The sequence below is a fragment of the Bubalus bubalis genome, chromosome 6, assembly GCF_019923935.1.
Source record: "Bubalus bubalis isolate 160015118507 breed Murrah chromosome 6, NDDB_SH_1, whole genome shotgun sequence".
NCBI lineage: Eukaryota > Metazoa > Chordata > Mammalia > Artiodactyla > Bovidae > Bubalus > Bubalus bubalis.
Window position 1 is genome coordinate 51440529 of NC_059162.1, and position 24327 is coordinate 51464855.

The following is a 24327-nucleotide window of genomic DNA, read 5'->3' on the forward strand; positions in this document are numbered from 1 at the left end:
ACTTGAAAGATCATTTTAGTTAGCAAAAATACCATAAAGAAAATTAAACATGGAAATCTGATTGAAAGCAATGGTTGGGTGGTATGGGAGAGGAACTATTATTTAGTAAAGGTGGTGAAATAGGCTTCTCTGGGGATGTAGGAAGAATGTCAAGGAACAGAAAGTAGGTCCTGTGCTTGGCACGTTAAAGAAGCAGAAAGAAGGCCAGGGTGGCTGGTGTGTAGTGAATGAGGAGAGGAGATGGTATGAGATGAGTCAAAGAAAAGCAGAAGGCCAGTTAGGTAAGGCCAGAATGATAACAATTTTAAGTGCTTTGGGAAGACACTGAAGTTTTAAAACTAGGGAAGAATGTGATCATACATATTAAATGTTGGAGAAGGAAATGGCAACCCACTCCAGTGTTCTTGCCTGGAGAATTCCATGGACAGAAGAACCCGGTAGGATACAGTCCACGGGGTCGCAAAGAGTTGAACACGACTAAGCAACTAACACACACACACACACATTAAATGTGCATACTTGTATATTGTGTACTAAATTTTCTTCACTATAGAGGTGATTTTTTCCCCTCATTTCTAATATTGTAACTGTACTCAACATGGTTGGATTTTTAAAAATTATATTTCTCAGATAAGTAGAGCACTGTTATGCTTATACTTTTTGTAAAGTCATCATTGAGTAAGATTTACTTAGCCCTGCATTAAGAGATATCAATACCATTAAGGGGAAAATATATTCATATGACTTGAAGACCTCATATTGACCTGACCAGGGTTGAACCTATTATTAATAGTTCCAGAAATATTCAAGTATTTTCTTACCGGAATGATCAATTACAGTGTGCACAATAGCAGTGCATGTGTTGCTTCAGTCGTGTCTGACTCTTTGTGACCCAAGAGACTGTAGCCTGCCAGGCTCCTCTGTCCATGGGATTCTCCAAGAATACTGGAGTTGGTTGCCATCCCTCCTTCAGAGGATCTTCCCGACCCAGGGATTGAACCCACATCTCTCATGTTTGCTGCATTGGCAGGTGGTTCTTTACCATTAGTGCCACCTGGGAAGCTCCCGTATAGCAGTACCACCAAAATAACATGTACTGTAGGGTCCTGATCAATTGAACAAGCATGTAGCACAACTTCTATTGCCTAAGGCAACTGAGAGAAATATGATGAACCTCAGTTTGATATTTGATTCCTAAGCAGTCGCACTATTTACCTTAACCAAGATAGGATAATTGGATATGTATCTAAAATTTAACTTTTATACATATTTATACAATATTTATGTAGTCATGTTCCATTTCTCCTTCACCTTCTCTAATTTTGAAGAAGAAATAAAAATATGTTGTTCTGAATTTTTTTTCCTGGGGGACTATACTGTGGATTGTGACAGTATTGAACCTCAGAAAATTTGACAAGAATAGTTAAAGAGGACGAAATTATAAGTTATGTCAAAACCAAATAAAAATATGCCTAGCCATTTTCACAGGTGGTTGTTGTTTTGTTTTTGTTTGCTTGTTTGTTTTAAATCATTCTTTTAAGAGTTCTCTTTATAGCAGAGGTTCTGAAACATATCCCATGTGGACCCGTGGGGATCCTCAAGACCCTTTCAAAAGATCCAGGCGGTCAAACTATTTCAATACAATACTATTAGTTTTTCTCATTTTTTTGACATTTGCACATATGGTACAAAGGCAATAGTAGATAAAGCCATTGTTGCCTGAGCACAAATCAAAGCTGTAGCACTAAACAATACCACACTGTTTATAGTACATCGTATTCTTCACACCACACACTTGCTGTAAATAAATACATAAAGTGAAGTGGCAGTTTCACTTATGAATGTGTTTGATGAAATAGCAAAAATTATTAGTTTTATTAAATTTCTACCCTTTGTATGTGTCTTGTGATGCAGTTAGAAAATATATATAAGGCAGTTCTCTTGAATACCAAAATCAAGGATTATCTAGAGGAAAAGCAATTCTTCAGCTGTTAAGTTGAATTAGCTGCCTTTTTAATAAAATATCATTTTTACTTGAGAGAATGACTAACAAACTATCATCAGTCAAACTTGGGTATTTAGCAGATAGTCTCCTGAAAATGAACAAAGCAAGCCTGTCACTTGAGGGAAAACAATCAGTGTTTGTTGTCAATTATCAAGTTCAAGCTTTCAAATGAAAATCAGAATTTTGGAAACTTGTATCTGCTACTGTGAGCTTGACAGCTTTTCTATAAAGACTTTTTTGATGAAACTGGGGTGATATTAATGAAAGTGATTCTTTGATATCACATACTGAAATGTGTCAATTTATGGAAGACCTGCATAACTCAATGAACCAACATCTTTCAATGCATGACGACTGCAAAATCATGTATAGGTAAAAAAAAAAATCCATTCAAAGGGCTAGAGAGACCAATGGATTTTAATGTGACAGAATATGAAAAGTTCATTAATATGACATCAGATTGCACATTGTTACTAACCTTTAAGAAATCACCAATTTTTTGAGTTTGGTGTAGTATTAAAGGAGAATATCCACACTTATTTGAAAAGGTTATTAAAATACTCCTCCCTTTTCCAATTACAAATCTGTGTGAGGCCAGATTTCTTCATATACTTCAATTCAAACATTTGCAACAGACTGAATGTAGAAGCAGATCTGAGAATCCAGCTGTCTTCTATTAAGCCAAAAATTAAAAAGGTTTGCAAAAATGTAAAATAGTGACACTCTTCTCACTAAAATTTTGTTTTGGAAGATGTAGTTCATTTTCAGTAAAATGTTATACATGTTAATATGTACTGGATTAATTATTTTTTAATGAATGAATACATAAACATTTAGAAATTTCTCATTTTTAATTTCCAATACAGTCAATGCATATGGGTATAACTCATATAAACAAATGTTCAGTGGGGTCTTCAATAATTTTTAAAAGTATACTGCTACTGCTAAGTCACTTCAGTCGTGTCCAACTCCGTGCGACCCCATAGACGACAGCCCACCAGGCTCCCCTGTCCCTAGGATGGGTTGCCATTTCCTTCTCCAATGCATGAAAGTGAAAAGTGAAAGTGAAGTTGCTTAGTCATGTCCGACTCCTAGCGACCCCATGGACCGCAAGCCCACCAGGCTCCTCCGTCCATGGGATTTTCCAGGCAAGAGTACTGGAGTGGGGTGCCATTGCCTTCTCCATTTAAAAGTACAAGGGAGACCAAAAATTTGAGAACTGCTGCTTTAAAGAATGCTGCCATTCTTGATATTCAAAGCAGTCAAGCAAGAGGAAAATTTATTTCTAGGCTGTCAAGATTCTTTACTGTCAAAGTAATGTTACTGCATTTTTCTTTTAACTCTCCCCAAGTTAGCAGTAAAATGTCTTCTAAAAAAAATAAGATTATGCAAGCAAATATAAAGCCACACTTCCTTTGACTCTTCAGGAACATTTAAAGCCAAGATAACTGATATTTTTGTGTGCTAATACCATAGTTTAGTCACTTAATTTAAAAAATATTACATTAATTGACTTTTACTGTTTTTAATCCAAAGTGTCAGTGACAACAGTGAGTTGTCATGCTATCAAAGATGTCTTAATGGAAATTTAAACTCACCTGTAAATACATTTGGATGAGGGAAGTTAATAACAATAAGCTTCATCACCATTTCTGGATAACAGATGGCAATTAGCCAAGCAATCATGCCTCCCCAGTCATGGCCAATAAGAACACATTTGCTATACCCTGTAATTGAGAAATGAATGTTGACATCATTGAAAAGCAACAGGTGGGTGCATCATTACCACATATATACTAGATATGTTTCTAAAACTAACCTTTCTACTCTCCTACCATAATTATGTACTTTCTGCAGATATTGAGTTTGGTGTTTACAAAACCTGTATGTCTGAATCTACTAGTGTAGTTTTTTTCAAAAATTTAGATGCCCAGGTCCATTCCAGACCTAAAGATTCAGAACTTCTCTTGGGAATTTATACTTAAAGAAAAAATCTGAAATAGTTCAGCTCTAGTTACATAAAACTGAGTCTGGAAAACCATGGTAAAGACTACACATACCCAGGTCATAAGCAAGATTACATTATTCATTTGACTAGAAAATTGCATGATGACAAAATTAGGCCAAGTCTGACTGAATTACCACAAAATATGAATGATATATGGCTGCTGGAAATCGCTGTCTCTGATTTTATTGTAATCACACTAAATTACAATGCTGTATTGACACCCCCAGACTGCATCCATTTTTTCTCCTCTACAAATATTGACCTGATCTATGCTCTCATTAGACTCTTGTAGAAATGAGTCTTTGGTTTCATGGGTTTCTCACTATACTGGCTCTATAAACACACTGGGTTTTAGTCAAAGGGGATGCAGTGGATTAGATTATTCCTAAAAAATATTTACTCCTCCTTCCCATCTTCCCAGTGCATAGAGGTAGTATACTTTACCACTAAGCGCCCCCACCTTTTTCAGCCTGAGGCATGCAGAATCTTAGTTCCCCCAGCAGGGATAGAACCCATGCTTCCTACAGTGGAAGCATGGAGTCTTAACCACTGGACCACCAGGGAAGTTTCTTTACTATCCATTTCATATTAGACTTGGCAGTGTGATTTGCTTTGGTTTCTTGGTGGCTGTATGACTTGATTTGGGGCTCAGTCATGTGACTTGCTTTTGACCAATGAGCAGTGACCAGAAACTTGAAATATGTTTTGCTATGGGGCTCATCCTCTTGCCACTTCAACCACAGTGAGAAGAAGAGCTTCCCCCAGGTAGCTTCTCTCCTTTAGCTGGGGCTGCAACACAATTTACTCTGAGAAGTCAATCCTAGCTGGACCTGTGGCCTGAGGCTAAGACCCAGAAGGGTTCAGCCTAAGGTTGACCTGCAGATCCAGCATAGGAATGAATGCCTTTGACTGTATGTCACTGAGATTGGGGTGGTTTGTTACACAATATTATTGTGGCACTAACTGATCAATAAAAGATAATGCAAGTGCTTCTGCATCTAACAATATGTTTAAATGAATGTTTAAGTGTGGGTTCTGAAGAAATAAACTTTCTGAGAATAAGAATCAAATTTCTAATAATTAGTTCTGAAAATAATAAATAGTATACATTAAGTCAGTTTTTAAAAACAAATTTTGAGAGTCACTTTTGGCTGGTAACTGAATAGTTATTCTGGATGTATAATTTTAAATTCCTTCTATAGATATTTTGAGTTGTATATGCCAAATGACAGGATCCAGATAACAGCTCAGGTAAATGGAAAGTACCATCCTAAGAAATGAGGTTATCAATTCACAATTTGTTGAATGTTAGTCCATTAAAAAGAATTAATACTATTTTTAAAACCTACCTAAAGAGTCTAAAATATCCTTTATATCTGTAATTAGACAGTCCAATTTATAATTCTCTCGATGAACAGGAGCATCTGATTCTCCATAGCCTCTCAAATCCAGTGCCACAACTCTATATTCACTTTTAAATTCCCTTAGTTGGTGACGCCAAGAATACCTGCAGAAAATAAGATATGTTAAAAATTCCACACTAACGAATATAAAGAATACCATTACAGATTGTCTAAGTGGAAAACTGTAAGTAACTTCTCATTTTGGAGAAAGGTTATGTAGCCATGTGTGGACAGGAAAGAAAAAACCTGTTTGAAAAGAAAGCACTCACATTATTAAAATCGACTTTTTTTTTTTTTAACCAGCTCCAGTGGGAATGTAACAAAGGGTGAGAATTTACTGAAACTACAAAATACCAGATACTAAAACCTTCAGAAATGTACCTAAGAAGTCAATTTTCTAAGCTTTGCTTATATAATGCTTACCACTATCACTTAGTCTGTGCCTATAAGTGCTTCTGTATATTGTACCATTTGATTCTTTCAAAAAACTTGCAAGATGAAAATGTATTTTCCTAGAAGGGGGATTTTACTCAGCTTGCTACACGTCAAATAGGACTCAGTGTTTTCATTCATAACAACAGTTACTCATGGATGAAAAGTCTGATTATTTTTAAAAAGATGGTAATGGAAAGAATCCAGTAAAACAACTGCTGCTGCTGCTGCTAAGTCGCTTCAGTTGTGTCCGACTCTGTGTGACCCCATAGATGGCAGCCCACCAGGCTCCCCTGTCCCTGGGATTCTCCAGGCAAGAACACTGGAGTGCGTTGCCATTTCCTTCTCCAATGCATGAAAGTGAAAAGTGAAAGTGAAGTCGCTCAGTCGTGTCCAACTCTTAGCGACCTCATGGACTGCAGCCTACCAGGCTCCTCCATCCATGGGATTTTCCAGGCAAGAGTACTGGAGTGGGGTGCCATTGCCTTCTCTGATAAAACAACTACTTAAGATAAATCTCTGAGACATCCCTGGAGAGCCAGGGGTAAATGAGACAGGGTCCTTGGGGCTGGTGCACTGGGATGACCCAGAGGGATGGGACGGGGAGGCAGGTGGGAGGGGGGTTCAGGATGGGGAACACATGTACACCCGTGGTGGATTCATGTCAATGTATGGCAAAACCACTACAACACTGTAAAGTAATTAGCCTCCAATTAAAATAAATAAATTTATATATATAAAAAAAGAATCTGCCTGTCAGTGCCAGAGACACAGGTTCAATCCTTGGTCTGGAGAGATTCCACATGCTGAGGGGCAACTAAGCCTGTGTTCCACAATACGAGAAGCCACCACAATGAGAGGCCCCAACACCACAACCAGAGAGCAGCCCCCATTCACAACAACTAAAGGAAGACTATGCGTAGCAATGAAGACACAGCACAGCCAAAAATAAATAAATAAATGAAATTTAAAGAAAAGAAAAAAGATAAACCTCTGCTTGCTAAAACAAAATTCTTCTGAGACGATCCTGAACTATAAAGACAAGCAAGTGTGTGGTTAAAAACATTTAACAACAAAAATGGCCTAGGCACTGATCAATTAGAATGGCCACAGGGACAGCCAGGTCCTGGAAGCTTGCTAGACCAGGTGTTCCCCTTATGCTTGATAATAAAACTGCAGAATTAATTGAAATACAGAGCTCCATGAGAGTTCCTTCTTCTAAGAAGCAAAATCATTATGGATAACAAACAGAAAAAGAGACGTGGATTTTTCAAAGTGACTCACTGTGTTATAGAACTCAAAATATGCATTAAAAGCATCTGTGTGCACATCTGTTCATGGAAACACAGTATAAAATTATCTGACAAAGACAAATGGTAGATCATTGTCTGGAAAGATTTTTTGGAGCACAATAGGAAAGAGAACAGAGTGATCTGAGATTATAAACCAATAATGAAGGGAGACTGCAATGAAAAATACACAAAACAATGAGAAGGAAGAAACAAATCGACCACTTTACATCAACAGCTAGATTATCAGGAAAGGTGTCAGACACATATTAGGATTTATGAATGGATAGAGTCTTTGGTCTATTACTAGGATATCTATGATTTGTGAAAATCTGCAAAAGCATTGCCAATGAACATGGATTTGAAAACTTTAACAAAAGTGTCTTTCTTAACAATCTCGATAATCTCTCTGGGTTGTAATAAACAACAGAAGCAGTTTGATTCCATAAAAGATACTCATCTGTCAACACATGTGATTTTATTTTTTCATGTTGTCGTTGTTGTTCAGTTGCCCAGTCTTGCCTGATGCTTTGTGACCCCATGGACTGCGGCACGCCAGGCTTCCCTGTCCCTCACCATCTCCAGGAGTTTGTACTCCCAGTCTCCTGCATTGCAAGCCGATTCTTTACTCTCTGAGCCACCAGAGAAGCCCTAAAAGGGGATGCTGTGGCTGCATGGGCCAGGAATCGAGCCTGGGCTTCCCATGTGGCTGGCAAGAATTCTGCCACTGAAGCACTCATGCACCTATTTTCTCACAGCCTTACTTAATATTTTGAATTGATTTTTTTTATGTCTTCGTAACTGAAGCCTAATTCTTTCTTCTTTATAATCCTTCATACCCAATCAATAAAGTTCAGTAAATTTAACCTCTTAAATATTAATATTTCCTTAATCACTTTTCCTATCCATCCCTGATATCATTACCTTCATTTGGGCATCCATTTATGCAGCAGCCATCGATTGGTCTAACTGTGTGTTTCATTCCCCTTGGCTCTATTTTCTATAAAACCAGAGTGACGTAACAAAAACACAAGCTCTTTCTTGACTCTCAGTTACTTACAACATGAAGCCCAAGCAGGTTATTTTGGCAGATAAAACCTCTAAGATTTGACCTTCCTAATCTTCCAGCTTGACTACCTTATACCCTCTATCATTTGCTAAATAATAAAAAAGGGCTAACATCTATATCTGTCTTATTACATGCCAGGCACAATTCTAAGTGCTTCACATATAGTGATGCTGATCTTCAAAATAGTAGTATTAAAGTAAGTACTATTATTAGCCCCATTTTACAGATGAAGAAACCAAGGTACAGATTGGTTTGTGGATGTGCTGAAAGTCACAGAGTTAGCAAATAGCAGGGCCAGGATCCAAACCCAGGTGGTCTGGCCTGAGAACCCATGCTATGCTGCCCCTGCAGCACTTATCTGCTTGCAGTGAATAAACACGGGTCTTGTTTTCATGACTTTGTTTACCTAATTTCCTTTTTCTGAAACATCGTCGCTCCTCAGCATTTCCCTCCTCCCCACAACCCCTGTCCTTCACCCCTCACTGAACTCCTCTTGCTGGGCATCTTCTCTTCTAGGAGACTTCCCAGGTTCCCTCCTTCACAGGTGGGTTAGGTGGCCCCTTCCATATTCTCCCATTTGTCTGCATACTCTTCAGCGCACTGGGCATGTGCTTTACACTAATCTGTGGGTGCCTGGACTGTGCCACTTGACTGTAAGCTCCTTGAATTGCCTGGCAGATGTGAAGATGCTCAATAAAGATATGTCAACTGAGTGAAACAATGGAAAAACGAAAGCACTGAATTATGATAGTGCTAGAGATACCAGTTGTTCAGTAAAACTCTGTCCCAAGTTCAAACTCAAGTTCAAACCTTGAGACAACTCTGAATTAAAGTTCCCAGATTCCTCTTGGGGGAATTTATATTCAATTTCTACTAAAATGTGCATTGTTTTAATATCCTAAGTACCTGTGTCTTTGTTTAGAATTCATTTAAGTAGAGATGTCAAGGTAGAAATTTGACTCAAAATAATGTGTACAATCCTATAGCATTTTACATTTAATGTAAACATAATACCTGCATATATTATGCTATTAATAATTTAAATTGCCTTCCAAATAAATCCAACTATTTCTAGTATCAATGAGTGGGGCCAAACAATATCTTAAACATTCCTAGGGATATTTAAAGGCTGCAACTGCTATCTTAATAAATTACAAAATAATTTTTAAATGTAATCTTCCTAGAGTTCATAAATAAAGCATATTTGATTTACACATTAAACTGAAAAAGAAATCACCCAAGTGATAGACTGATGAGCATGTCATTCACATGAATAAAACAAAATAACCCCCTTGATACAAAAATGAAACGTAAAATCAGTAACTCCTGAAAATATTATAAATAAACAAAACTAGCTATTTTTACCCACACTGTTCCCCTCCTCCCCCACCCAGTTGCTCTGTTGTTGTTTTGTCGCTCAGTCGTGTCTGACTCTTTGCTAACCCATGGACTGTAGCCCACCAGGCTCCTCTGTCCATGGAATTTCCCAAGCAAGAATACTGGAGTGGGTTGCCATTTCTGTCTGCAGGGGATCTTCCCTACCCAGAGATTGAACTTGAGTCTCCTGCATTGCAGGCAGATTCTTTACCACTGAGTCACCTGGGAAGCTCAAGCAGAGGACACTTCACAAAAAGCAACTTCTTTCTTAGTTATTCTTAACACAAGGAGGGCTCCTAGTTTACCAGGCTAGCCTCTTTGAGATGCAGAATATACTCTTCCCTTTTACAATGGAGAAAAAGCACAGTCATCAGGCTCTGCTCAGCTGCATGCATGAAGAGCCCTTACTTGCCTGAGCACTTGAGTAATGACGAGTGTGTCCCATACAGCTGGTGTTATTGCCAGAAACTGCCTGCATCAGCTCAAAATATTTTTAAAAGCAATGCAAATTGAGGTGGAGATGGAGGGGGAGAAAATCATCTGTGACAGCCTTATTTGGCACTAATTTAGCTAAAGGACTCATAGATCTGTATATTGTTTGATGTTTCCTCTATATTTTAAGAAGACCCAGAATTTTATTGTTTCTGTGTAACATCTAATAGTATATATTAAACGTCACCAATTCTCAACAGCTGTTCTTAGTTAATGATGATAAATGCAAATAATACCTTATATTTGTATAATGATTTTCTGTTTAAAAAGCATTTTTACACACATTGCCAGTTTATGATTATTTTGTTTTCACTGTATCAAATAATCTGACCTACTTGATCTACAATATTATAAATTTATGTGCATTTAGGCAAAACTTGATTAATAAAGGGATATTTACATGGGCAATATAAATTGAAATTGGTTCAAAATGCCAAAGCTTTTTGGCTCTTAAAAAAAAAAGAGGGCCTCCCAGGTGGCTCAGGGGTAAAGAGTCTGCCTGCCCATGTACGAATCCCTGGAGACTTGGATTTGATCTCTGGGTTAGGAGGATCCCTGGAGGAGGAAATGACAACAAACTCCAGTACTCTTGACTGGAGAACTCCATGGACAGAGGAGCCTGGTGGGCTACAGTCCACAGGGTTGCAAAGAGTCGAACATGACTGAGAGACTGAGCATGCAAGCATAATAGGGGAAAAGTGCAAGAGAAAGGGCTTTTGGGAACAGAAGAAGGAAAGTCTAAGAGAGATTTGAAATGGTTTAATCAAAACACCGTTATCCTAAATTCTGATTTGAACTGACTTTTTCCTGAATGGAGTTCATGAATGGAATTGACTAAATTGCATAACGAGTAACAGTGGTAATTTGGAAGGAAGACAAAATGTCAACATAGAGATCTCGGTTTAGGGTATGACTTACACAAACAGAAGTCTCAGCAACTAAGCGGCTGAGCCAGAATTCACTGCCCATATTACTTTATGCAGATTTGATTAATACTTTAGACTAACATTTTATTTGTAAGCCAGTCATGTCATAGGGTCTTCCCAGGTGGTGCCAGTGGTAAAGAACCTGCCTGCCAATGCAGGAGATGTAAGAGACAAAGGTTCTATCTCTGGGTCGGGAAGATCCCCTGGAGGAGAGCAGGGCAACCCACTCCAGTATTCCTGCCTAGAGAATCCCATGGACAGAGGAGCCTGGCGGCCAACCATCCATGAGGTTGCAAAGAGTCAGACACGATTGAAGCGACTTAGCATGCTGGCATGTCATAGACTTTTTGCTCTAGAAAAATGATGAGCTAGATGGGTTTTTGCCCTCCTCCATTCTCTTCTTCAATGCCTAACACTTCCTAGTGCACTAGCAATCTATTAATAAAGGCCCTTTTACTCTAAAAGTATTAACTAAATATTCTTTCAGAGCTAGATGCATTTTAAATTAGGAATTCGGATGACACAAAATCTTCAGAATTCTAAAGGAAGTGAGGAATATGTAATGTGGAATTCTAGGTGTTAAGAGCAAAAGTAAAGGAGAAATTTGGGGACAGGGCATTGTCCTAGAACTTTAAAAACATACCACACATCTACATTTAAGTCAGTTTAGAGAATATAATTTTTTGGTCCATTTTTCCATTTCAAGATCATAACCCTAAGATAGCAAAAATCTGATTTTCTTTTTACCACCTTAATATGTACCATTTTTTAAAAGATATTCATTTTTTTTAAGTTTCATCATGTGTTGTTTCATCTGTACTTATTTGGTTCTGTGGGGTTCAAAGGGGAACAGAGTATTTTCCCGTAGGTAACTAGCAACTGTGTATTTTTGGCTATAGGTTTTTTTCTCCACATGAAATATTCTGATCCTTAATTTGTCCTGAATTCATCTGAGCCTGTTACTATGTGCATAGGAAAGAGTCCTTTTTCAGTTTCCATGAGCCCTCTTCTCCTCCTGCCTTCCCCTCACCCGAGCCTTACCAAAGGCTGCCAGGTAACAGGCACTCTAATTCTTTGGTTTCTTTCGAATCTCCTTTACCACCCCATGTTGCATTTTGTCCACAGTTCAGTTCAGTCGCTCAGTCGTGTCCGACTCTTTGCAACCCCATGGACTGCAGCATGCCAGGCTTCCCTGTCCATCACTATCTCCCGGAACTTGCTCAAACTCATGTCCATCAGTAGGTACTATAAAAACTGGTTTATGATTGCCAAGGGGGAAAATAGGGAGAAGGGATAGTTGGGGAGTTTGGGATCGATATGTACACATTGCTATACTAATTTAGTCTTTAACAATATTGTGATAGGTGCAGGTGAAAAATGAAGGGACTCAGTCACACATATACGTGTATTCATTCTTCCCTAAGTTCCCCTCCTATCCAGGCTGCCACACAACATTGAGCCACACTGCTATATTTAAAATAGATACCTAACAAAATCCTACTGTACAGCACAGGGAACTCTGCTCAATGTTATGTGGCAGCCTGGATGGGAGAGGAGTCTGGGGGAGAATGGATGTATGTGTATGCATAGTTGAGTCCCTTTGCTGTCCACCTGAAGCTATCACAACATTGTTAACTGGCTATATTACAATATAAAACAAAAAGTTAAAAACTGTTTTGCAATTGACTGTTTCAAAAATTTGAAACACTAAATGATACTTGTTTTAATTCTCAAAAATAAATAAATTTAGGATAACAATATGCATGTTTCTTTAAAACAGAAGGAATATCATTCTTGTGATTGAGGAACACTTAGGAGTAATAACTCTAGGCCAGCACTTGATCATAGCATGGGGTCTATTAAAAATCACTACAAGAAAATGACACTATGGTAAGCCAAATCTTTAGTGCAAAATAAAAAGTTATTGTTAAGTTTACCAGAATTCTGGAAATCCATGAAGCAGCAGCATAAGTGGTTTGCCTCTTTCTCCAGCAGCAACATAATGAAATCTTAACCCCGAATCCTGCAGTAGGAAATAGAGTGCATGAGATTTCAGTGATGCTTTGTGTTGACTGTAAAAGTACAATTAGCATTTCCATGCCATTAAAAAATTTCACTTGCATTATTTTTAATATCAAGAGATAAAATAAGTATTGTTAATTTTCAGAAAGAAAAAATAACCACTGTTTATCAGCAGGGAAAATTAACAGATTTGCTTTTGTTGACATTACCTTCTACGTATGACGTCAATTTATCTATATTATGAGCTTCTGAAAGTTATAATTTTCTTACTGATGTGTCACACTTCATCTCACTCAAATTCTGCAGGACAAGTAAATAATTTCTGATCTGCATTTATATTCCTGCCATTATTTACCTCCTAGTCATATACTTTTCTCAGCTTGCCCGTCAAGAGCTGTGCCATCAGTTATATAATTCACACCTCCTTTCCTTATTTTTAGTTCTCTCCCTCCCACATTATTTTCAGTTGAGAGTTGCATGCACCGTTCCCCTGGCTGCCTGCTCTCATGTCATGTCAGTGTATGTCTAACAGCCGAATGCTCTGAGTGCTCAAACCTTTGCTTTGTGTATGGGAGACAAGATTGCCCAAGGGAAACAAAAATCATAGAAATGAGACAGAAATATAGCAAATACGAAGTAAATAGAAGAAAGGAAAGTGGAGCAAGAAAGAAACACAAAAACTCAGAAGGAAGTAAGGTTAAAAAAAAACAAGAACCAAAACCCAGAGACTGACCGGGTTTTACATCAGATAACCCAAGTAATTGGGTTTCCAGATGTGAAAAAAATGTTAAAGCTCATCTAGTTCAACCCTATCATTTTTGCAGAGTTAGAAACTGAGGTCCAAAGATGTTACTATGGGTCATTAAGATGGTTGGGAGCAGGACTGTGGCTAGAACCTCCATCTTCTCCTACTGCCCAGGACAACGCTCTTTCTATTCCTTGGTTCTAGGTCTCTGGGGAAATTCTTTAAGTGGCCAAAGTCAGAAGAGAGTCATTGTGATGAATTCCAAATGATTCTTAAACTGATTTTCCCCCTCAGGTAGGATGTACATAACAACTCTGACTTCTACCCTCTACTGCAGAATGCCTTCCTGGAAGTTCAATAACTTCTTTTATTGGTGGCGAGTCTCAGAAGATGAAAGGCTGTAGGAACTTGACTGGATTTACTGAATAAATATTTCATTTCATTTTACTATGTACCAGGCACTGTTACAAGATTTTTGGTTTTAGCTTATTTGTTTTTTACAAATATTAACTCATTTAATTCTCATGTCAACTGCAGGGTAAAAAGGACATGCCCCTCTGTGGTCTGAACTCCAGCTGCAGGACAATCTAGCTCCTAACAGGAACCCCAGACCTGGTGACAAAACTATCCCTTCATGGAGGCTATTTTTGAAAGGCCTGTGAGTCAGACTTGTAGGGTGCATCACAAAAAGCCATCTCCCTTCACCACCTGGAGCCTCAGGAAACAGAATAATCGTGGGCTGTAAGAAAGCTTGGGACAAGCATGGGCAATTAAAGAGTCTGCCTGAATAGTTGACATTTACTTTTTGTGCCATTCCTTTAGTTTCTGGCATCATAGAGCTGCTTCCTTCTCCACAAACATGCACCATTTATTTATTGTTTGATGTTGCTTAGGTCATCTGTGAATGCTCCATTCTGCTGATCTGAATAAACTCGTGATTTGCAATGACTTATTCTATTTACTGTTCCAATCTCTAAAATTTGGGCAAGGACCGTCTCCTGAGACAGTAGGGCACCACCAGAAACAATTCCCTACAGCTTATCTGAGCTCTAAAGGGCAAAAAGGTGACAGACGACCGCTTCCCCTTACAGTTGGAGAAGGTTGTTGCGGTGGAGGAGTAGGGGACAGTAATAACAGGACCCAGATTATTAGACTCTCTGACACACACAGGCAAGGACCATAACGACACACACAACCCCCTGACCCTCTCCCGTGGCACCTCGCCCTTCTAGCATCCCCCGGGCATCTTCTCCGTCCCTGCAGCGCGCCCTACTAGCCCCGAGAACACTAGGGGACGCTGGGCTGGGCGTCATGCAAAGATCAGCCTCTGCTCTCACGGCCGTCACGTTCCCTCGCGATAGCGCCGGGCCCGCGCCCGCCTTCACCTTGATCCTCACGTAGCAGTGGGTACCCAGAGAGGGGTCGTTCAGGCACGCGGGCGGGTGTTCCCGAGCGACCCGCCGGAAGGTCTGCGAGGGTCCCTTGCAGATGCTCCACAAAAGTTTGAGCAGGTAGATGGAGGCGCAGAGCCCGCAGTAGAAGTAGATCAGGCACCAGAAGAGCAGGGACCGGATCGTGACCATCAGGCGGGGCAGGTAATCCCGCAGCTTCGCCATCGGGCGGCGGCAGCGGCGCGGCCCGCAACGCAACGCTCCCGAGGCGCGGGAAGCAGCGGCGCGCACTCTGGAGCCGGAGCGAGACTGCGAGCGCGGCGGTGCGTCAGACCCGCCAGCCGGTCCGCGGTCGCCTGCCCCGCGCACGCCTCCCCGCGGGTCGCCGTGCTGCAGCTCCCGGCTCGGGTCCGTTGTCACAGCCCCGGGCTACACACTCACAGTGAGCGCTCCGGACGGCCGCGCCCAGCCCCGGAGCGGCGCACCGCGGACCCCAAGCGCTGCGAGGTCCGCACCGGATAGGCAAGGGTGGAGAGCCGACCTTCCTCCGCAAGGAGTAAAGCCCCGTTTCAAACTGATAAACTGTGGGGGAAATGAAGGTGAGACTTTCCCAAACCATCCTAGATACTGTGGGAGGAAGAGCCATGCATTTTGACCAGTGTTCATATCCTCTTCTTGCGCCCGCCCCACCCAATTTAAGGCCTTCTTTCTGGATCGTTGAATTATGGGGCGCATGGGGGAGGAGGAGCAGTAAACGATTTTCATACCACCCGAAAGACATTTCTTTATTCATTCCCAAAGCTCATCTGAAGGTGTTGCTATTTTCCAACTAGGTTCTGAGTCGTTATCTGACCAGCTAGGTGTCTGGTTATAAAGTCAAGCCTCTGACAATCCCTGGTCTTTTTTCTGTCCCTCTGGTTTTTTCCTTTACAAAAAGATTGTGTAAATAGAATCATCATGTAGTATTCAACTTCTAGCTTCTGGCTTCTTTCTTTTAGCATGATGTATCTGAGACTCAACTATACTGTTAGGTATATTGTTTTATTATTATTATTATTAGTCTTTTGTTAGATGGATGTACCATACTTGCTTATGGAACAGTTCACAGCTGAGGTATATTTGAGTTTTTTCCCAGTTTTTGGTGGTTATGAATAGTCATTGATGTAAAGTTTTTGGTGGGAAGATGTAAGTTTTCATTTCACTTGGGTTAACACTTTGAAGCGGGATTGCTGGGTCAGGTAAGTATGCATTTAACTTTATAGGAAACTATCAAACTGGTTTCCAAAGTGGCTGCAAGTTTAATTCACACAGCAATGTGTGAGAGTTATTGTTAGGTCCTATTCTTGAGAGCCAGAGAAGGCAATGGCACCCCACTCCAGTACTCGTGCCTGGAAAATCCCATGGACAGAGGAGCCTGTTGGGCTGCAGTCCATGGGGTCCCTAAGAGTCAGACACGACTGAGCGACTTCACTTTCACTTTTCACTTTCATGCATTGGAGAAGGAAATGGCAACCCACTCCATTGTTCTTGCCTGGAGAATCCCAGGGACGGGGGAGCCTGGTGGGCTGCTGTCTATGGGGTCTCACAGTTGGACACGACTGAAGTGACTTACCAGCAGCAGCAGCAGCATTCTTGAGAGCACTTAATATTGTTTTTTAAAAAAAAAATTCCTGATTTTAGCCATTCTAAGAGTTGTGTAATGTGGTATCTCATTGAAATTTTTATTCATATTTCCCAATGATAATAATGTTGGGCATGTTTATATACTTGCGTGCCACTTGAATATATTATTCTTTGACAAAGCAGCTGTCCAAATCTTTTACCGATTTTTTAGAAAAGTGGGTTGCTTATTTTCTTACTGAGTTTGAAAGTTCCTTATGTATTTTGGATACAAATGCTTTATCATACATCATGTGATTTGCAAATATTTTCCCAGTCTGTCTTTTCATTTTTAAGGACTTCTGAAGAGCACAATTTCTTAATTTTTATTTTATCCAATTTATCACTTTTCTTTTATATGTAGTAGTTTTGATTTTGCATGTGAGAAATCTCTACCTAAGTTAAGGTCAGCAAGTGCCCCCCAACCTGTGTTTCCTTCTAAAAAATTTATTTTCTGTTTTGTGTTTAGGTCTATAATCCATTTTGAGTTAATTTTTGCATAAAATGCAAAGTATGGGTTGACATTGATGTTTCCCATGTCGATATCCAATTATTTTGGTATGATTTGTTGAAAAGAATATTCTTCCTCTATTAAATTGCCTTTGCACCTCTGTTGAAAATCACTTTACATGTGGGACTATATTTGAACCCTCTAGTCTGTTTCATTGATCTATATGTCTATATTTTCTGCAGTATACACTTGCCTTTTTGGTGGCTGTGCGATGAGCCATGCAGGGTTTTAGTTCCCTGGTCAGTGCTTCCTGCACTGGAGGACAGGTGTCTTAACCACTGGATTGGCAGGGAAATCCCAATACACACTTGTCAAAAGTAGTAAAGTAATATAGTAAGTCTACAACTCATGTGGTACGAGTCCTTCAACTTTGTTCTTCTTTATCAAAATTGTTTTGGCTATTTTGGTTACTTTTCCATACAAATTTTAGTATTAGCTTGTCAATTTTAACAAAAATTGTTGATTGGAATCCATTGAATCTATTAATCAATTTTGAGAGGACTAATATTTTAACAATATTGAGTTATTCAGAACATTGTTGTTCAGTTGCTAAGTCATGTCCAACTCTTTGCAACCTCAGGGACTGCAGCTTGCCAGGATTCCCATGAACATATATCTCTCCAGTTATTTAGATTCTTCTTTGGTTTATTTTATCAGTTTCTCATAGTTTTAAACATATAGATACTGCCTGTATTTTGTAAGATTTATACCTATTTCTTTTTTAAAAATATATTATTGTAAATGTTATTTTTTCGATTTCCAATTACTTACTAATTCTAGGTGTTTACATGATTTTTTTTTTTTTTGTCTCAGATCCTGGACCTTGCTAAATTTACTTTTTAGTGCTGGTAGCTTTTTGATGTTCTTTGGGATGTTCTATATAGAAAATCATGTCATTTGTGAATAGAGACAGTTTTATTTCTTCCTTTCCAATATGTTTGCCTTTTATTTTTCTTCACTTATTGCACTAACTAGGACCTCCAATACAATACTGAGTAGAAATAGTTAATTTTTACTTTGTTCTCAGTCATAAGGGGAAACTAGTCATTTACTATTAAGCATACTATTAGCTCAAGTTTTTTTTTGTTTTTTTTTGTTTTTTCCATGCTGCACAGTTTTCAGGATCTTAGTACTGGGACCAGGGAGGGATTGAACCTGCACCCTTGGCAGTGAAAGCAGGGAATCCTAACCACTGGACCACCAGTGAATTCCCTGAAGATTTTTTTTTAAGATGCTGTTTTTCATATTGAGGAAGTTCCTTTTTATTTCTAGTTTCTGAGAGTTTTTTTTTTTTTTTTTTTTTCCCTTCTCCCCACAATGGGTGTTGAATTTTGTAAAAGGATTTTCTATTTCTCTGGAGATAATCATAGTTTTTCCTTTTTAATCTACTGATGTGGTTACCTATAAATTTTTTGAATGTTGGACCAGTCTTTCATTCCCAGGATAAATCCCAGTTGATCATAAAATAGTGTATTTTTAATATATTGCTGAAATCGTCTTGCTAATATTTGGTTGACAGTTTTTGCATCTATATTTGTTCTTATATTATGGAATAATGTATATAAAATTGGTATTATTTGTTCCTTAAATGTTTGGTTGAATTCTGCAAAAAAGCATGTAGGCCTGGAGTTGTTATTATTGTTTAAATTCTTTTTTAAAGGTTTTAAAATACAATTCAATTTACTTAATACTTATAGAACTATTCATACGATCTATTTCCTCTTTGACAGTTTGTATTTTTTAAGAGTTTTATCCATTTCTTGTAAGTTGTTGAATCTCTGGCCGTAGAGTTCTTCATAATATGTCCTTGTTATTTCTTGAATGTCTGCAGATCTGTGTGTGTGTGTATCTGTAATATTCTCTTTCACACTTGGCATTTGCAATTTGCATCTTCTCATTTTTATATGGTAGGTCTGGATAGACGGCTTATCAATTTTATTGTCTTTTTTAAAAACAGAAACAGCCTTTGGTTTCCTTGATTTCTCTCTCTTTTTTTTGCTTAAGATTTCATTTAAATTTAAATGTAAATGATTTCTCCTCTTCCTGTTCTTTCTTCTGCTTTAGATTTGATTTTTCTAGTTTCTTAAGGTAGAAACTTCAGTAACTGATTTGAGATTTTTCTTCTGTTTTAACATAAACACTTGAGTGGTAAAAATTTCCTCTAAATGCCACTTTCACTGCATCCCATACATTTTAAGGTGTCGCATTTTAACTTTCATACAATTCAAAATACTTTCTAAGTATTCTTGTGATTTTTCTCTTTTAAGATGGGTTATTTAGAAGAGCTTAATTTCCAGATATTTTGCAGATATCTTTTTAGTATTAATTTCTACTTTAAACCTGGTGTGATAGCTTATGAACTACCTATTCTTGTAAACTTGTCAAGGTTTGCTTTATTCCTCTAAATATAGTTTATTTGGTGAATGTTCCAACTGCATTTGAAAAGTATATTCTGCTGTTTTTAGTGAGAGTGTAACATTAATGTCAATTAGTTAAAGATGGTTAGCAATGTTGTTCAGGACCATTAGATCTTTGGTGACTTTCTGCCTATGCTCTATCAATTGCTGAGAGAAGAATGGTGAAATCTGTCTGTAATGGTGGATTTGCCCATTTCTCTTCTGTCAGTGCTACTGGTTTTGCTTTAGCCAGTTATCTTTTGGAGCATTTATAAACAATAAAAATGAATTTAATAATTACTTTCATTGAAGGGAAAAGAGGGGGGCAGCAGAGGATGAGAGACGGTTAGATGCATCACTGACTCAATGGACTAAAATTGAGCAAACTCTGGGAGGTAGTGGAGTACAGAGGAACCTGGCATGCTACAGTCCATGGGTCAGACATGAGTTAGTGACTGAACAACAACAAATGCCATATCAGTGTTCTTCATTCATTGTATAGATACAGGTGAGACCTCTAGAATCACATCCCTTTTACCAGAAGAACCTTCTTTAACATTTCTTGTAGTGCAGGTCTGCCGGCAATAAATTCTTTCACTTTTTGTTTGCTTGAAAAAGTATTTCTCTTTCAATTTTGATAATATTTCCAATAGATACAGAATTTTAGTTGACAGGGTATTGTTTTAGAACTTTAAAGACGTTACTCCACTCATGATTTTTATGATTTCTGATGAGAATTTTGCTGTATTCTTTTCTTCTTTCCTCTCTACTGTGTTATTTTTCCTTTGGGTGCCTCAAGATTTTCTGTTAGTCTTTGGTTTCATCAGTTTAAATATGATATATCTAGTGTGGGGTACGGAGAAGGCAGTGGCACCCCACTCCAGTACTCTTGCCTGGAAAATCCCATGGACGGAGGAGCCTGGTGGGCTGCAGTCCATGGGGTCGCTAAGAGTTGGACATGACTGAGTGACTTCACTTTCACTTTTCACTTTCATGCATTGGAGAAGGAAATGGCAACCCGCTCCAGTGTTCTTGCCTGGAGAATCCCAGGGACGGGAGAGTCTGGTGGGCTGCCGTCTATGGGGTCACACAGAGTTGGACACGACTGAAGCGACTTAGCAGCAGCAGCAGTGTGGGGTATTTTTTTTTTTTATCTTGTTTAGCTTCTGAGCTAAACAAGATAAATTCTCTGAGCTTCTTGATTTTGTGCTTTTGAGCCTGTCATTATGTTAGACAATAGAAAATATATTAATATATTAGTCTTTGCCTCTGGTTCCTGACAGATAGATCCTGAAACCCTTGTAATTTTCTAAGTCATAAGAGCACTAAGAGCATGTGTTAGTCTAATATTTGGTTTCTGACTCATATCTGACACAGGACTCTTAAAACCCTTGTAAATTTCTAGTGATAAGAGCCCCAGGAGGATCTTTTGTTCAAATGAGGACATTCTGGGTGTGCTCCGGAATGGCTCCAGATGGGGGCTGGTCACCAGAAAGATCAAAATGTGATTAAAAGCTCGGAATTTTCAGCTCTACTTCCCTCCTCCAAAGGGGAAAGAGACTGGAAATGGAGCTAATAGTTGATCATGCCTCTATGATGAAAGCGTTTGGGGAACTTCCAGGTTGGTGAACATACCTACATTCAGGAAGGTGATGCACCTCCAATTCCATAGGGACAGACACCGCTGTGCTTGGGGCCCTGCCAGACCTTACCCTATGTATCTCATCATCTGGTTCTTCATTTGTATCCTTTACTATAGCCTTTAATAAACTGGTAAACATAAATGTGTCCTTGAGTTCTATAAGCTGCTCTAGCAAATAACTGAATCCAGGGGGCAAAAGGTCATGGGAATCTCTGATTTGCCTACCTCAGACAAGTTGTGGGTAATGTAGGGATCTACTACTTATGATTGGCATCTGAAATGTGCATCAGTCTTGTGGGACTGAGCCCTTAACCTATGGGATCTGATACTATCTCCAGGTAGATATCAATACATTTAGAATTGAGTTAAATTGTAGGACACCTAGATGATGTCACAGAGAATTGTTTATTTGTAGGTAATCCCACACACATTTAGTGATTAGACACACAGCAGGAAGAGCTGAGGGTTTTTCCCTACTAAAGAGAAGGAAAAACTAGTTTTTCTTTTTTCCCAATACAAATTAATTTTAGAGAATTCTCAGCTGATGTCCCTTCAAGTATTTCTCCATTCCCATTCTCTCTCTCGTCTCTTTGTGAGATTCCAGTTAGACGTATGTTAGACTTAAATATTGCCTGACAGCTTTTGGATATTCTGTTGTGTTGGTCCTACCATGCCTCACTTTTTTATGTTCTTTGCGTTTTTGTTTTGAGTAATTTCTTTTAATCTAAACTCAGCTTCACTGATTCTTTCCTTGGCTGTGTTGATTCTATTGATGAGGCCTTCAAAGTCATTCCTCATAACTATTACCATGTTTTTTATTTTCTAGCACTTGCATTTTCTTTTTCCTATAATTTCCGTCCTTTGAAATTACCTATCTGATCACACATTGTCTGTTTTGTCTCTACAGCTTGTAATAATCATAGTCGTTTAAAATTTTCTGATAGTCAACTGTGTCATCTTTAAGTCTGTTTCTGTTGATTGCTTTGTCTCTTAACAGTAGGATATTTTTTTCCCTTGCTTCTTTTTATGCCTCATAATTTTTTGTTGAAAGACATTTTGTATAAAACAAGAGACAAAAAGCATATATATATTTAAGCTTGGAAACAGTGTTTTCTTTTGCTAGCCTTAACTGTGGAGGTGAAGTCAATCTAGTCAGAAGTTGAGCTGGAATTGAATTTTATTGTTGCTACAGTTATCCTAAGCACACCACAGATTTTCAATAGTCTCTGGTGGTACCATGAGGATGGATCTTGGTTTGCCGGTGATTTTTTTCTCAACAGCTGCTACATGATTGCCTTTAAGTCTATATGCTTAGTGTTATACTCTATGCTCTTGCACCTCTGATTGCAGTAGACTGCTTTTGTTATTGAATGCATCTTATCCTAATGGTAAGAAGTGCAGGGCAGTGAGGAGCATTCTCTGCTGTCCTATAATTAAGCCACGTCAGCAGGTACTATGTCTTTGGATATCGGTGATGCCTTCTCAATGATCCTTCCCTGCCCTCAGTGACAGGATATCTCTAATGGTCCGAACCCACAATGGATTTCCTGCACGTCTCTCAAGATTTCAAGTTTTAATTCTATTTACTTCCCACCGGTTGCAGGGGGTCTTCATTTATGCCGTAAAATTGTTAAGAGTTTGCTAGTCTTTAGGGAAAATGGGGGAAAAGGTTCTGGGCAGTCTTTGTGCTTTTCCTGCATCTGCTGCTCTGCTCTTCTAGGCCTGCATCAAGAGGATGGCTTACTCAGAACCCTCATCCTGTACTGTCCCCACCTAAATCTTTTCTGTAAGTACTGAGGAGGTCTGTGGAGAAGAGCCTGAAAGTGATTACAGATTTTTTTTGTGCTCCCAAGGGTTTTATATTCTCAAGCTAGCACACACTCAGCTTTTAGCAATTTGTTACAACTTTCAGATGATCTGTTATTGTTGTTGTTGCCAGGTTATATAGCATTTGGTGGTATTAAAAGACGCTTACTTCTTGGAAGGAAAGTTATGACCAACCTATATAGCATATTCAAAAGCAGAGACATTACTTTGCCAACAAATGTCCATCTAGTCAAGGCAGTAGTCATGTATGGATGTGAGAGTTGGACTGAAGAAAGCTGAGCGCCGAAGAATTGATGATTTTGAACTGTGCTGTTGGAGAAGACTCTTGAGAGTCCCTTGGACTGCAAGGAGATCCAACCAGTCCATCCTAAAGATTAGTCCTGGGTGTTCATTGGAAGGACTGATGCTGAAGCTGAAACTCCAATACTTGGGCCACCTTATGCGAAGAGTTGACTCATTGGAAAAGACTCTGATACTGGGAGGGATTGGGGGCAGGAGGAGAAGGGGACGACAGAGGATGAGATGGCTGGATGACATCACCGACTTGATGCACATGAGTTTGGGTAAACTCCGGGATTTGGTGATGGACAGGGAGGCCTGGCGTGCTGCGATTCATGGGGTTGCAGAGTCGGACACGACTGAGCGACTGAACTGACTGACTGACATATAACATCGTATTAGTTTTAAGTGTACAACATAATGACTTGGTATTTGTATATATTGTGAAATGATTACCACAGTGTTTAGTATTATTTTTTTTTTTAAGTTTTGAGTATTACTTTTACACTGACATTTTAAATGACATAAAGTTATATCCAGTCATAAAAGAAATAATAGAACTTGCATATACTTTATCCAGTGTATTTTTCGCTTTTAATTGTATCATACATGTAGTATGTAGCTTTGTGTACATACCACCAAAGTTAAACTCCACTACCCCAAGGACACCTCATGTTGCTCTGTAATAACCATACCTATACCTGTCCCTAATCTTTGTTGACCACTAATCTGTCCTCCATCGCCAAAATTTTATTTCAAAAGTGTTATATAAATGAAATCATACAGTATATGACCTTAGGGGATTTTTTTTCCTGCTCAGGATAATAATTCCTTATAAATTCAAGTTATTGTAT

At 38.9% G+C, this 24327-nt stretch overlaps 1 protein-coding gene across 2 annotated transcripts in view; it reads right to left on the minus strand.

Moving 5' to 3' along the window:
• The window catches only part of EPHX4 (epoxide hydrolase 4), a 33351-nt gene extending 17715 nt beyond the window's left edge, over window positions 1-15636 (minus strand). The window contains exons 1-4 of one of the 2 annotated variants that reach the window (XM_006054472.3): window positions 15154-15636; window positions 12939-13024; window positions 5363-5520; window positions 3604-3732 (exon numbers count right to left, since the gene is read on the minus strand). In XM_006054472.3, coding sequence (XP_006054534.1) covers window positions 3604-3732; window positions 5363-5520; window positions 12939-13024; window positions 15154-15384 — 604 coding nt within the window. In that variant the 5' untranslated portion in view covers window positions 15385-15636. Of the gene's footprint in view, window positions 1-3603; window positions 3733-5362; window positions 5521-12938; window positions 13025-15153 lie in introns of those variants that run through there. The other variant, XM_044944704.1, reaches the window with a different exon arrangement.
• Window positions 15637-24327: the final 8691 nt, after the last annotated feature.